Source organism: Hemicordylus capensis, chromosome 7 (assembly GCF_027244095.1).
Source record: "Hemicordylus capensis ecotype Gifberg chromosome 7, rHemCap1.1.pri, whole genome shotgun sequence".
Taxonomy (NCBI): domain Eukaryota; kingdom Metazoa; phylum Chordata; class Lepidosauria; order Squamata; family Cordylidae; genus Hemicordylus; species Hemicordylus capensis.
This window is the reverse complement of record NC_069663.1, coordinates 37,756,708-37,770,851: the sequence shown is the minus strand read 5'-3', so window position 1 is coordinate 37,770,851 and position 14,144 is coordinate 37,756,708. Positions and strand designations below refer to the sequence as shown.

The 14,144-nt window shown below is 51.3% G+C and overlaps 1 protein-coding gene across 4 annotated transcripts in view; it reads right to left on the bottom strand.

Annotated features, from left to right (window-relative positions):
• Nucleotides 1-14,144, bottom strand: part of MAP7D1 (MAP7 domain containing 1) — an 86,934-nt gene that overhangs the window by 1,089 nt on the left and 71,701 nt on the right. For 2 of the 4 annotated variants that reach the window (XM_053268351.1, XM_053268353.1), the window contains 10 exons: nucleotides 12,913-13,055; nucleotides 11,941-12,062; nucleotides 10,598-10,854; nucleotides 9,268-9,457; nucleotides 7,324-7,504; nucleotides 6,391-6,495; nucleotides 5,339-5,392; nucleotides 4,636-4,699; nucleotides 2,940-3,048; nucleotides 504-706 (listed from right to left, as the gene is read on the bottom strand). In XM_053268351.1, the coding sequence (XP_053124326.1) occupies nucleotides 504-706; nucleotides 2,940-3,048; nucleotides 4,636-4,699; nucleotides 5,339-5,392; nucleotides 6,391-6,495; nucleotides 7,324-7,504; nucleotides 9,268-9,457; nucleotides 10,598-10,854; nucleotides 11,941-12,062; nucleotides 12,913-13,055 (1,428 nt within the window). Of the gene's footprint in view, nucleotides 1-503; nucleotides 707-2,939; nucleotides 3,049-4,635; nucleotides 4,700-5,338; nucleotides 5,393-6,390; nucleotides 6,496-7,323; nucleotides 7,505-9,267; nucleotides 9,458-10,597; nucleotides 10,855-11,940; nucleotides 12,063-12,912; nucleotides 13,059-14,144 lie in introns of all 4 variants that reach the window. The other 2 variants (XM_053268350.1, XM_053268352.1) reach the window with 1 other exon arrangement.

Here is a 14,144-nt window from a genome sequence, read left to right as displayed (position 1 = left end):
AAGGGAGACTAGAAGTGTGAGCACTGGAAGAGATTCCCCTCAGGGGATGGAGCGGCTCTGGGAAGAGAATCTAGGTTCCAAGTTCCCTCCCTGGCAGCATCTCCAAGATTGGGTTGAGAGAGATTCCTGCCTGCAACCTTGGAGAAGCCGCTGCCAGTCTGTGAAGACAATACTGAGCTAGATAGACCAATGGTCTGACTCAGTATATGGCAGCTTCCTATGTTCCTATGAACGTCGGAAGCTGCTTTCTGACCCATGCAGGCCATTGGTCCAGCTGGGTAGTGGGTCAACTCCAAGGTCTGGGGTAGGAGTCTCCCCCAGCCCTGCCTCAAACCCAGCGAGTGAACCTGTGACTTTCTGCAGCCACTGAACTATGGCCCCATCCCCTCAGAGGACTCCTTAACCCTGATCCCCGGCTACCCCAAGACCGGCTCTCCTCCTTGTTCCAGCGGATGGAGGCTGAATCTTATTGGCATGGAGGCTTGGGTGGCACCACGTTTTACCTGTGACCTGTGGGGCCTTGGCCACGGCCTTGGTGAGAAAGGGCTCCTTGTTGGCGAAGGGCAGGATGGCCTCTCCAGGGATGCCCAGCCCAGAGCTGGCCAAGCGTTCCTGCCTGCTGGGCTCCTTCGGGGAGGAGAAGCCATTCTCATGCTTGCCCGGCTGCAGGCCGTTCACCAGGGACAGGGCGGGGGTCACGGAGGAGCTGTAGTGGGAATCAGGGGGTAGGGGGAGAAGATGTGTCACACCCGAGACATTTTGAATGCGGGACAAAGAATGCAGGACCAAGAAGAGCGGAGGATGCGATGATCATTATAGACTCCCCACATTTGCACTCCATTTGGCTAATGTGCTCTGCTTCTGGTAGCCATCGCTGGGAACCAATCGCTGGAAATCTTCTACTAGGGCCTGAGATTCTGCCAAGCGTTGGCCAGACAGAGCCAAGCCAAGCTGTAGCCCTAAGGTCTACTAACCATTTTTGTGTTTGTTTTTTAAAGATTGTCAGTGAAGTACAGTAGTTAAAGAGTGTTGGACTGGGACTGGGGAAACTCCCGTTTGACTCCCCATTCAGCCGCAGAACTCCCTGGGTGACTCTGGTCACTTTTCTCTCAGCCTGGCCTACCCCACCGGGCTGTTGTGAGGAGAAACACAACAAAACCTGTACACTGGTTATGGAGTTGACCTCCTTGGAGGAAGTGTGGATTATACAAATGGAGTAAATAAAATAAATAATGAGGTCATTCACACATTCGAAAACTGTGTTCTACCCAGGTTTGGGAACTGTGTGTACTCCCAATTTTTGATTGTGTGGAAGCAAGGTTAGAGGAAAACCTGGGTAGCTTTTTCTCCTACCTTGCTTCCACACAATCACTTCTACCCAGGTTTTCCTCTAACCTTGCTCCCATACAATCAAAAATTGGGAGTACACACAGTTCCCAAACCCAGGTAGAACACAGTTTTTGATTGTGTAAATGACCTCAATAAATTCTAGATTCTGTGTGTCCGCAGTGATTAAAAAAAGCTTGTGCAGGATACACACAGCCCTGGGAAAGGAGGCACAGGAAAGCCCACCGACTCTTGCAGACTCCTTGTCTTCCCCACTGAAATAAAATCTAGTTCCACATTTCCGATATGAATTTTGTTTTCTTTTGGAGAGTAGAAATTAGCTTGCAGCCTCGATCAGCTTTCAGCTGAGCACCCTTCCTCCCAGGAGCCAGCTGGGGTGGTCACTATCATCTGGGGGGAAACAAAGTGCATTGTAGTTTTTGACAAGGTCTACACCCCAGGAGCCACCTAATGGCGCAGTGGAGAAATGACTTGCCTAGGGAGCAAGAGGGTGCTGGTTCGAATCCACTGGTGTGTTTCCCAGACAATGGGAAATACCTGTATCTGGCAGCAGCGATCTAGGAAGATGCTGAAAGGCATCATCTCCTACTGCGCGGGAGGAGGCAATGGTACACCCCTCCTGTATTCTACCAAAGAGAACCACAGGGCTCTGTGGTCGCCAGGAGTCGAAACCGACTTGAGGGCACAACTTTAACATCACTAGAGACGGAACCCATTGCAATACTTGCAGCATTCAGTGTGTTTTCATGGTTTGATTGTCCTGACCATCGGGCCTGCGGTGGCCAAATTTGCCGTGGCCTTTTAAAAGCTTTTAGAAGCTTTAAAAACGCAAAAAACTACTTTAAAATCTCATCAGTGTTGTTAGAGGAATGGAAACAAAAACCGGCAGCAACGTCCTCCAAAGGTTACTCCATGGAGAGAGGACAACCATTTGTTCACTGTTAACCTTAATGCTACCCCAACCTTTGCTCTGCGCAAAAATGGCTGCCATTTCACCCTAATTGTTTGGGGGGGGGGTAGAGATAAAGGAGGTGTGCTAACCCGGAGGAAGTTCTAAGCGCAACGATGCTATCATCTATTTCCCATGTAGATGATGCCAAAAAACCATTACGAGCATTTGTCCTGAGATGTTACTGCTGGCCAGAATGGGGGGCCTGGCTGATGGACTACCAGGCATCACATTTCTACTAGCCAGCCTCTCTCTTACGATGCTTTGACAATAATGACCCTGCATACGGAAGCGGGCTCAGAGGGAACAAAGGCCTGCTTTCTATGCTGCGTACAGCAGGGGTTCCCAACCTGTGACACTCCAGATGGTGCTGAACTACGAAGCCCATCATCCTCAGCTACAATGTACTGCAAGAAAATTATCCTTTAGGAAAGACGGAGCCCTCTCTTAAGAGCTCTAGGAGGAAGGCGATTGTGACTGGGGATGATGGGAGTTGTAGTCCAAGAGCATCTGGGGACCCACGTCCGAGAAGCCATGCCAACACGCTGAGACGGATGTGGGAGGAAGCCACGTGGAGGGAGCAGTTGTGTTGGAATCAGCCATGGTTTGAGCCGAATACGTGGCACCCCACAGCCAGCAGTACCTGTGCTGGGTCCCATCGGGCGCTGGCACCTTGTGGCCAGCTGGACTTGAGGCCTGCATCTCCGGGAGTTCTTCTTCCTTGGGGAGGCTTCCGGAACGCTTTTCGCCACCTGGAAACAGGGATTTCATTTAGTCATTTATGCATTACTTGTATATAACAATTAATACATTTCTTTTACCTGAACCCCATTATCTTTCATGTCTCCAAAGTATGGGCTGGACCAGCATAGTGTAGTGGTTAGAGTGTTGGACTAGGACTAGGAAGACCCGAGTTCGAATCCCCATTCAACCATAAAACTCGCGGGGTGACTCTGGGCCAGTCATGTATCCCTCAGCCTAACTTACCTCACTGGGTTGTTGTGAGGATAAAGAATAACCATGTACCTCAGCTCCTTGGAGGAAGAGTGGGATATAAATGTAAAAATAAATAAATAAAATATCTTGCTGACCCCAAGGTGTGGGTCTGATAGTGCCTGTATGGGTGAACCTCTGGGAACAAACTGCATGGGTGTCCCAGAGGTATAGGCACCACCAAACCCACACCTTAGTGACAGTGAGATATCAGATGGGTTCTCATGATCAATCAAGGTAGCCTGAAGAGTGCCCAGCTAAGATTCAGAGCCATTTGTGTCCCCCAAATCATGCAGGCGGTGGGGGAAACCCCAGCCATCGTGTACGAGAGGGAATCAAACCTGGCTGCTGTACCGAGCTGGCATCCGGAGATCTTAGACCTACGTTATAGTGGCCGGGCACCAAACTAGGACCACCCTCCTTCACACACAATCGCTTCCCAGTCCTCCAACGGGGATTTCTACTGCTGCACACAGTTGGGTCTTGGGAATGTGGATGGCTCTGAATCTTAGCTGGATGCTTGTCAGACTACCTTTTCCCCCCCTTTAAAACCCTTTTAAATTAAAAATATAACATTACATTAGTAGTAGTAGTAGTAGTATCACAAATCACACAGTACATATCACATAATGACCCGGGTCTCATGATCAGTAAGACCCGGTTCTGGAGAGTGCGCGGGGAGAGCAGGGAGGGAGCCCCGGGCGACCAGATCGGCCGTCCACACGATTGCTCCCCAGAAGCCCCAGCATGCCCTGCGCGAGTGCACAAGGCATGCTGGCGAGACCCCCGGAGACGGGAGGCGGCTTTTCGCCTCCCCTCTGGGGGGTCTCCTTGTGAGTAGCCATGGCGCAGAGCTGCACCGCGGCTACTCATGATTAAAAAAAATGTGTTTGCATAGTGTTCGCTCTGCACTACTAGTTTTAAACCCTGTTTAAAACTAAGCTTCAAATCCTCATAATTATTACATGTTCCTCCTGCTGAATAATAACACAGTAGATGGTAGCAGACAACCGACTTACAGTTTGTCAGATTTACTCTCAGTAGTCTTGCTGGAGGAGTTTACATCCCATCTAACCCAGTTTACCAACGGCCTTCCCCTGAGATGCTACTGTAAGGCGTGGAATAAAGACCACCCACAGGGATGCTGTGCGCCCCCAAAGCTGAAGCTGGCTGTGATGCCAGGGATGGGTGGGACGCCTCAAAATGCAATGGAGAGAATCTTGTGCTGATGAAGGGGAGATTTTATTCTTCTGATCTCAAACTTCAGGTTGCGGGATTCCCACCCTGCCTGTGAATCCTGCTTTTTAGAGCCGCAGAGCACCCACTGGGATGAGAGCCGTTCTCACCTATGCCTGTCTCGGTGTCTTGTTTTCCTTCCTTCCCATTCACCAATTTCTTGTCGTCTTTCTTCTGCAAGAAACACAAACTGCTGGTTAGTACATCTGACCTACTTAGCACCCAGCATCCACTTTAACAGGGATTCCCAGATGTTGTTGACTACCACTCCCAGCATTCCCAGCTGCAGTGGCCTTTGGCTGAGGATTATGGGAGACGAGTCAACATCTGGAAATCCTTGTTACAGGGAACAGTAATGGCATCCAACCCCAGAGGCCACGGGAGGGAGCAGGTTTGGAACCACCGAAGCTAAAGCATGGCTCCGACCACTTTCTTTATTGTCACCGTCCTGTTCCCCCTGAGGTCCTGCAGATGTTCCAGAGAGGCAGAACCGACGGGCTCAGAGGTGCCTTTAACCACAGGATGAGCTGCTGCCTCTGGCAGTGAACTCGGGAGTCCATGAAGGGTGGCGGCAGAGAGGGGAACAAACAAGCCTGACCTGCTACGAGACCCAATCTAGCAAGAAGACCTTCTGGGTAAGCCCCACAAAAGGAGGGATGCCCTTTTTATACTCTTGTTTCAGGCACCCAAAGGTCTTGGGCCCAGCAAATGGGGGCTCTTCACCCCACACCTCAGTAGCAAAAACCTGGCAAGGACAAGTCAGATCAAATCACTCCTCTGCCTTCTGGGGAAGAGAACAGGGGAAATGCTCACCTTGGCTTCAGCTCCGTCGGCTTTCCGTGTCCTCTTCATGATTTCTTCCAGCCGCTGCAGAGAGGAGGAGAGGGAGGTCACTCTTTGCTTCTGGGAGCCGCCCAGAGAACTATTGTTATGGGGCAGCTAGATGCATAAAGTAGTAGTAGTATTAAGTAGTACTACTCTGCTAACTGAGCAGAGAGACACCTTTTAAAGTGGCGATTCTCTTATCTTCAGCAGGGGGAGAGCAACTGGCCCCATCCAACCCCAGCGCTGGTGTCTGTCTTACATTTCTTTTTAGATGGTGAGCCCTTTGGGTACAGGGGACCAGTGTTCTCTCTCATTTTTCTCGTCTGTGTGTGGAATGGGTTTTGTTCTGGGCGGCAGTATCAAGGCAGTGTTTGCACATACATGCATTCAGAGTGGGACCTTCCTGATTCAACCTGAGCGGGATCTAAAATTAGCTGAGCAGACATCAAAAAAGCGTGAACGCGCACACACCTTAGAGGAAACACTGCAGGCGACCATCTTAATTAATGATATTTTTATTTTTATTATATATAAAAATAAAAATTATTATTGTATTGTATTGTATTGTATTGTATTGTAAACCACCCAGAGTTAATTGTAAACCACCCAGAGATGCAAGTTCTGGACGGTACAGAAATATTTTAAATAAAAAAAATAAAAAAAAATTTCCCCTATATAAACCGCTTGGAGAACTCGAATCCCTGCTGGTATGTTTCCCAGACTATGGGAAACACCTATATTGGGCAGCAGCGATCTAGGAAAGGCATCATCTCACACTGCGTGGGAGGAGGCAGTGGACAACCCCTCCTGTATTCTACCCAAGACAACCACAGGGCTCTGCGGGAGCCAGGAGTCGACACCGACTCAACGGCACAACTGTACCTTTACTCCCCACATATTTTGCTCTCTTGGTCTTCGTTTCTCCGGATGTGTCTTTAATCCACCAAGAACACGCTCCTTGATTCTTGACCGCATACCCCCACCCCCGCCCCACTCCCCCCTCTGCATCCAGTCGCCTCCGCGGCAAGGGACACGCTCACCTTCTTCCGCTCCAGTCGCTCCTGCTCCTCCCGCTGGAAATGCTTCTCCCGTTCCACCCGCTGGCGCTCGGCCTCTTCTCGTGCGCGCACCTCGGCTTCCTCCCTCTGCAGCCAACAGGAGGAGAGATTAATGCTGCCGCTTGGGCAAAGCTGCCCACCCAGCCTCTCCAGCGCCAGCTGAGAAGGGGAGGGAAATCTGCAGAAGTGTTCATCTGGGGCTTGTCAGCCCTGGCTGCATGGGGTTCACGGTCCAGTTCTGAAACTAAACCGCTCAGTGATCTGACCACGTGCTAACCTGGAGAGAGGGGGAGAGCTGGAGCACCCAGAAGTCTTAAGGAGAAATTTCAGGGTTCAGAAAGTAGCAGGCCTTCGCTGCCCCTCCCCAAAATTTATCGGGAGTTGAGTATAAATCATTTCCATCGAAAAATGCATCACCACTTCCTGCCACCAGGTGGCAGTGATTCTCCATCATCCAGTCCACCGCCTCCTGAGAGCTTTTCACACGGGGCTTTTGAAGCCCTTTAATCCGCATAACCTCCAGGATGGAGGGGGTACGTTCACACATATCGGCCAGATTTACCCCAAAGTCCCTGCTCCCTGTTGGGGAGCACTTCACACACAATCCGGGTTTTTCACTGCACGTTAAGTGTGTAGCCCGATTTATATCTGGGGTAAAAAAATCCACTCTTTGCAGCGGGTTTTTGGAGGGACAGCTTCGGGTTGGCAGTAAAGCCTCCCCGTAAACTGGTGGTAAAACCTGCTTTGCGTAAAAGTCCTGACTGACACTGACTGGCAGCAGCGTTTCAGGCGGGTTTTTCCGGAGACGCCAGGGACTGAACCCGGGACCTTCTGCATGGAATGCAGATGCTCTTACACTGGGCAGGGGCTCTTCCCCTCCCCTCTCGCTTTCCATCCCGCCCGCAGTAAACGCACTTGTTTCTGCAGCCGCTCTTGCTCCTCCAGCTCAGCTCGGGCCCGCTCCTGGGCTGCCAGCTCTTCTTGTCGGGCCTGCTCTTCCTCCTGCTGCCGACGCTCCTCCTCCAGGCGGGCCAACTCGGCCTGCTGCTGGATGCGCTGCTTGACCTCCTGTTGGGCTCGCTCCTCAGCGATACGCCTGCCGGGGACAAGCACCATTGACGCACAAGCAGTATTTGGCCCTCCCCGCCTCTTCTTGCAAGGAGAGAGAAGGGACGTTCTGTCGGGGTGGAGGGAGGGATCCAGGATCGGGGCAGATGAATGAGGGGGCCCGAAACCTCCTCCGTCCCAATCCCAGAGGCCAAACTGGGGCTTCTCATGGACACCCTGCACACCCACATAGGAAGCTGCCTTATACTGAGTCAGACCCTTGGTCCATCTAGCTCTGCATTGTCCACACTGACTGGCAGCAGTGCTCTGATGTTTCAGGCAGGCTCCATTTGCAGCCCTGCCTGGAGAGGTTGTCAGGGCGTGGACCTGTGACCGTCAGTGTGCAAGTCCGGCAGTGGACTAGTGTCAGGAGGACATCCGAAAATGAATGGCACGGGATGCCCACTGAAATGAAATGGTTCCTTCCAACTGGCCATGGAATGCATGGGGTTTCCAAATGGCTAATGGCCATTTGGAAATCCCATGCATTTCCAGGGCCATTTGGAAGGAACCCCAGAACAGGAGTGTGACCCAGGGCCTGAAAACAGGTTCCCAAAATAAACTCTGGGGAACCCTAAACTCAGATTAAGCCCCACCTACTACTGTTTCCTAGTTGCCTGTGTCCTGTACTGAAGTGAATCCAAATTCACCCCCAAATTGAGTCCCATACAGCACACCAAGAGAAAACACATTCTGCAAACACAGGAACATAGGAAGATGCCATATACTGAGTCAGACCATTGGTCCATCTAGCTCAGTATTGTCTACCCAGACTGGCAGCGGCTTCTCCAAGGTTGCAGGCAGGAATCTCTCTCAGCCCTATCTTGGAGATGCTTCCAGGGAGGGAAATTGGAACCTTCTGCTCTTCCCAGAGCAGCTCCATCCCCTGAGGGGAATCTCTTACAGTGCTCACACATCAAGTCTCCCATTCATATGCAACCAGGGCAGACCCTGCTTAGCTATGGGGACAAGTCATGCTTGCTACACAAGACCAGCTCTCCTCTCTGAGTAAGACATCTGAATCCTTGTTCTGCTAAAAACTGAATTCTCTAAAAAAAGAATTTGGAGTCTTTGGACAATGATTTGGGAGAAAAGGAAGTGTGTGTGTGTGTGTGGGGGGGTCAGTGTTGAGTCTTGGGAGCGGAGGGGCGTAGCAACCAATGGCCAGCTAACACTGGCCATGGGGAAAGGAAAACCCTGGATCAGTGGGGTGCACACCAGTGTTGTGTAGTAGTCGGACTAGGACCAGGGAGATGCGAGTTCAAATCCCCCTTCAGTCACTGGGTCACTCTGAGCCAGTTAGTTATCTCTCAGCCTAATCTACTTCACATAACCTACCTCACACTTGAGGATAAATATAACCACGTACACTGCGCCGAGCTCCTTGAAGGAAACATGGGATGTAAATGTTTTAAAAGGTGTAGTGGGGAATCCCACGTAGACTCACTTTGGCTTCTGAAATTCAGCAGCCCCTAATTATAGGTTTTCAAGGTGTGACGGGGGCAGGGTTCCCTGTAACTGGAATCCCCAGATGTTGTGGACTACAACTCCCATAATCCCCAGCCAAAGGCCATTGCACCTGAGGATGCTGGGAGTTGTAGTGAACAACGTCTGGGAATCCCTGTTAGAAGGAACACTGGTGTGTGTGTGTGTGTGTGTGTGTGTGTGTGTGTGATGTTTCTTGTTTTGCTTCCTCCAGTGCCAGGAGGACTAGAAACTTGTGCAACATTGCATCTCTGCTCCAAGACTTACCGCTCCTGCTCCTCACGCTCCCTGCGCTCCTGCTCCTCGCGCTCTCGCTGCTCCCTTGCTTGGCGCCGTTTCTCAGAGAGGAGCCGAGCAGCCTCCTCCCGGTCTGTGGTGCCCGCCATGGGTTTGCTCGGAGTGGAGGGAGGAGGCGTCGGAACAGGGCTGGCAGCGGCGCTGGAGGGAGCCACAGCATCTGCAGAACCCCAAACAGGAGTGTGAGAAGACCACCTCGCCCAGGAGAGAAGACTGTGACGAGACTGTGAGCGGGGCGTCCCGTTGGAACACAGAAATGTTTTTTCATTCTTTTTGGGATGTAAACCACTTCGAGGACCCTTTTTTTGTGTGTGTGGGGGGGAGTTGAAAAGTAGTATATAAATAATAATTAGAATTAGAAAACCCATTGGCTGACAGAGCCCTTGGGTGCCACTTGTCTAAGAGAGTCCAGTGTGGTGCAGTGGTTAGAGTCCTGGGCTAGGATTTGGGAGACTCGAGTTCAAATCCCCATTCAGCCATGCAGCTCACTGGGTGACTCTGGGGCAGGCACTTCTCTCTCAGCCTACCCTACCTCACAGGGTTGTTGTGAGGATAAATATAACCATGTAAACCTCTCTGGGCTCCTCAGAGGAAGAGCGGGATATAAACATGAAATAAAATAAAATAAAGAATATAGACTTGGCATTCATTCTGCAGCCTCCAAGAGAAACAGACCCTCCCAACCAGGCGTCACTGGACATTATTAGACTACAACCCCCATCTCCCCACCACCAGCCACAACGGGGATGATGGGGGTTGTGTAGTTCGACAACATCAAGGGACCCTGTCCTAGGGACCGCTCTTCTCCTTGAAAAGACACTCCTCCTGGTGCCGACAATGAGGGAGGCTCAGCTGTCATGGACGTGGGGCAGGGCCTTCTCAGTTGTTGCCCCCAGACTCTGGAATGCTCTCCCGGTGGCCACCTGCTCCTCTGTCCCCAACACCGTTTTTAGGAAATGTTTGAAATCTCGGCTTTTTACCCAAGCCTTTATATGATGGTTTCTATTGCTGCTGCTTTGTATATTTTTATGGTTCTATTGTTTTTTTAAAAAATCTTTTTAATCAGATCTGGATTTTCACATTCTAGCTTAATATTTCAATTGTGTAATTTTTATAGTCTTGCTTTAACTTTTGTGTGAACTGCCTTGAGACGGTTTTAATGAAAGGTGGTAGAGAAATTACGCCCAGAGACTTAAGTTTCGGGTGGTATAAAAATATGTTAAACAAACAAACAAACAAACACACACATACATATATAAACTGCAAAAGGTCTGCCCCCCACCAGCCCATAAGACCTCACCTGGGGCTGCTTCGCTGCCCCCCGTGACCTTGGGGGTCTCGCCTGGGGCAGGGGAGGCTGCTCCTCGATCCTTCTCGTCATCTTTGCGCTCGCGGACCTTGGGCTGGCCGTCGTGCTCCCTGCGGGGCCGCACCTTGGGCGAGGAGTGGGCACTGCGGTTCAGGCCTGGCCGGTGTGGCGAACCGGGCCCTGTGCTTGGCGAGGCTGGGCGTTGCTTAGCAACAGCTGGCGAGGCAGGCCTGGGCTTGGGGCCTGGGCTGTCCAATGACAAAGACGACACGGGCGTTAGGAGCGGGCGAGGCTGCGCTCTGGGCTGCGGCTCCAACAACTGAACGAGGCTGAGATTACGAGGAGCGACTCGGAGGAAACCAGAGGCCATTCCAGACCCTGCAGCATGTAACTGGCTAAAAGGGTCGCCATAGCTTAGAACGGCCCACAAGGTGCCATTGACATTCCCGATGCCTTCTTTCGGGTTTTATCTTTGCGTTAATAGTGCTACAACGTTTCACAAATTAAAATAAACAAATCGCTGTCTGTTCCCATTGTAGGTGGTTTGTGCAAGCTAGAAAAGACTGCTCCCCCTGCTGGCGGCTTTGTGCAATACCCTTTATTTGCGTTTTCAGGACAATCCTACTAAGCCAAAGTAAACTCCCGCTGCCGTAGCGTGTGATCTGGAAAGCGCCCTGGGGAGAAACTGCAGATTTGAATGCACGGGGCCAAATCTGAGGGAATTTAGCTGATCTTCCAGTTTTCATAGGAACCCAGGAAGCTGCCATATACCAAGTCAGACCATAGGTCCATCTCACACTCAGTATTGTCTACCCAGACTGGCAGCGGCTTCTCCAGGGTTGCAGGCAGGAATCTCTCTCAGCCCTGTCTTGGAGATGCTGCCAGGGAGGAGACTTGGAGCCTAGATGCTCTTCCCAGAGCGGCTCCATCCCCTGAGGGGAATATCTTCCAGTGCTCACACTTCTAGTCTCCCATTCAAATGCAAATCAAGGCAGACCCTGCTTAGCAAAGGGGACAGTTCATGCTTGCTACCACAAGACCAGCTCTCCTCCCTACAGGAACAGAGGAAGCTACCATATATGGAGTCAGACCCTTGGTCCATCTGGCTCAGTATCGTCTACCCAGACTGGCAGCGGCTTCTCCAAGGCTGCAGGCAGGAATCTCTCTCAGCCCTCTCTTGGAGACGCTGCCAGGGAGGGAACTTGGAGCCTAGATGCTCTTCCCAGAGCAGCTCCATCCCCTGATGGGGAATATCTCACAGTGCTCACACTTCTAGTCTCCCATTCATATTCACTCAAGGTGAGGTGGGAAAGGGGGGCAGGTGATTGTCCTACCTCCTCTCAGGTGTGTGCAGCTGGCGTGCCTGGCCGGTCGGCATCGACTGGCGCTTGCGCAGGGCTATCGCACTCTTCTCTTGGGCATTCTCCCGCTCCTTGTCCTTCTTCTCTTTCTTTTTCTGAGGAGGTGGGGTGGGGATTGGGGAGAAGTTGGGAGAAAGAAACAGCCGTCAGACCTACATGCAAAGAACTGTAGGAAGAGCAAGGCCAAGAGCACAAGGCCATCGTATTTTAGAGCTGGAAGGGATCTGGGGGAGTTTTCTAGACCACCTCCCTGCTCCGTGCAAGAAACTGGTTCAGCACCCCTGAGAGATGCACTCGGCACACATTGCTGAAATTTAACATGGCCTTCGAAAGGGTCGAGACTAAGAGGCGACAGCTGTCAAGACTAATAGGCACTGAGTCCCAAATGGAACCTCCATGTTACGAGGCAGTATACCTTAGAATGCCAGGTGGTGGGCTCAAATGAACTGAGATGGGTTTTGTCTTTGTGCCCTGCCTGGAGGAATCCCAGAGGCCTCCAGCTGGCCTGGACCATGCTGGATCATTCTAGTCCAGCATTCTGTTTCCTCTGAGAACCCCAGAAGCAAACCCCGCAAACCCCAGAAGTGCCTCTGAACACAGAAATTCCATTTAGCTGCCATGGCTCCAGGCCGTTGAGAGCACGATCCATTAATTCGTCTCATTCCTTTAAAAAAAACCAACAACTTGAAACTTGCAAAAATGGCCTTTTGGCCTGATTAAGTGAGGTGCTCCTAATGAGAACGAGGTTAGTTCTCAAACTTGGGTCCCCGGGGCACTGGACTACAATCCCCATCATCCCCTTTCACAATGACTAAAGGCATGGAAAATGGGAGTTGTAGTCCAACCATGTCTAGAGACCCAAGTCTGAGAGCCTCTAATCTGGAAGGGAGGAGTTTCGGAGGCCTCTCGGCCACGGGGAAGGAGAAAGGGCACAGAGGGTCTTACCGGTGAAGCTTCTGCTCTGTGTCGGGGTGTCGTGTCAGGACTGCTGGTTGCGGGCCGTCGTCGCTCTGAGCAGCGGTGGTGCAGGCGTTGGTTTTTGCAGGGGCTGAGGGGGCTGGCAGAGGCGGAGCGAGGGCACACAGGTGCTGCTGGGGGGCGGGGAGGCAACAAAGAAATTAGGGCTCTCAGCAGGGCCTCCACTAAGCCTGGGTGTTGGCGGCCATAAGGAAATTGGGGGATGAAACTCAGCAAGGAAGAGTTGAGTTCAGTGGGAACATCTGGAGGCTGGTTCCAAATTTCAATCATGGTGGATTATTTTCCTTGGCTGGGGATCACACAACCACCAGGATCCTGGTTAAAAAGCGAATCCAGATTAGTGAGCCCAGCAGAGTCGATTGGGTGAACTAGGATTTCAGAGCAATCCTGGTCAAACCAGTTAACCAGAATTTAACCAGAGAAGAGAGCCAGGTGGTTCTCTAAGCAGGTTAAATGCTGGTTAACTGGAGAGGTTTGACCAGGATTGCCTTGAAATTCTGTGTTCTCACAATCAGCTCCACTACTCCCAATTAACTTTTTAACCATGTGCCTTGTGATTGTGTGAACTCAGCCCTTTTAAACACACTTTAAACACTGGGAGAGGAAAGCTGGTTACTGCCTGCAACCTTGGAGAAGATGCTGCCAGTCTAGGAAGACAATATTGAGCTAGATGGACCAAGGGTCTGACTCAGTAGAAGGCAGCTTCCTATGTTCCTAAACACCATATCATATTCATAACTGTTAAACTACTCACCAGACTGGTCCAAACAATAACTCCCCCCTGTGCCAAACTGGCCCATGTGATTAAAATGGGAGACTGAGAACCCACATGTCCTGACATCTTTCCCAGGTGCAGTGATATCCTCCTGGTGTCCCCTTTATTGTGGCGGGGGCGGGGGGAAGGAGGCCAAAGCTTCATCCAATCTGGCACTCTCCACGTGATCCAAACACTAGTTTAAAGTAGTATTAGAAGTGCCTGTAGGTTTGAATTACACCCTTTCACACACAATAAAGGAATGCACCAAGAGGGCATCAGGATGTCCGGGAAAGCTGTCAGGACAGGTACGCTCTTGGAAGCGGCCTTCAACTGAGTCTGACCATTGGTCCATCTAGCTCAGGATTGTCTACACAGACTGGCAGCAGCTTCTCCAGGGTTACGGGCACGAGTCTCTCTCTTGGAGATGCCGCCAGGGAGGGAA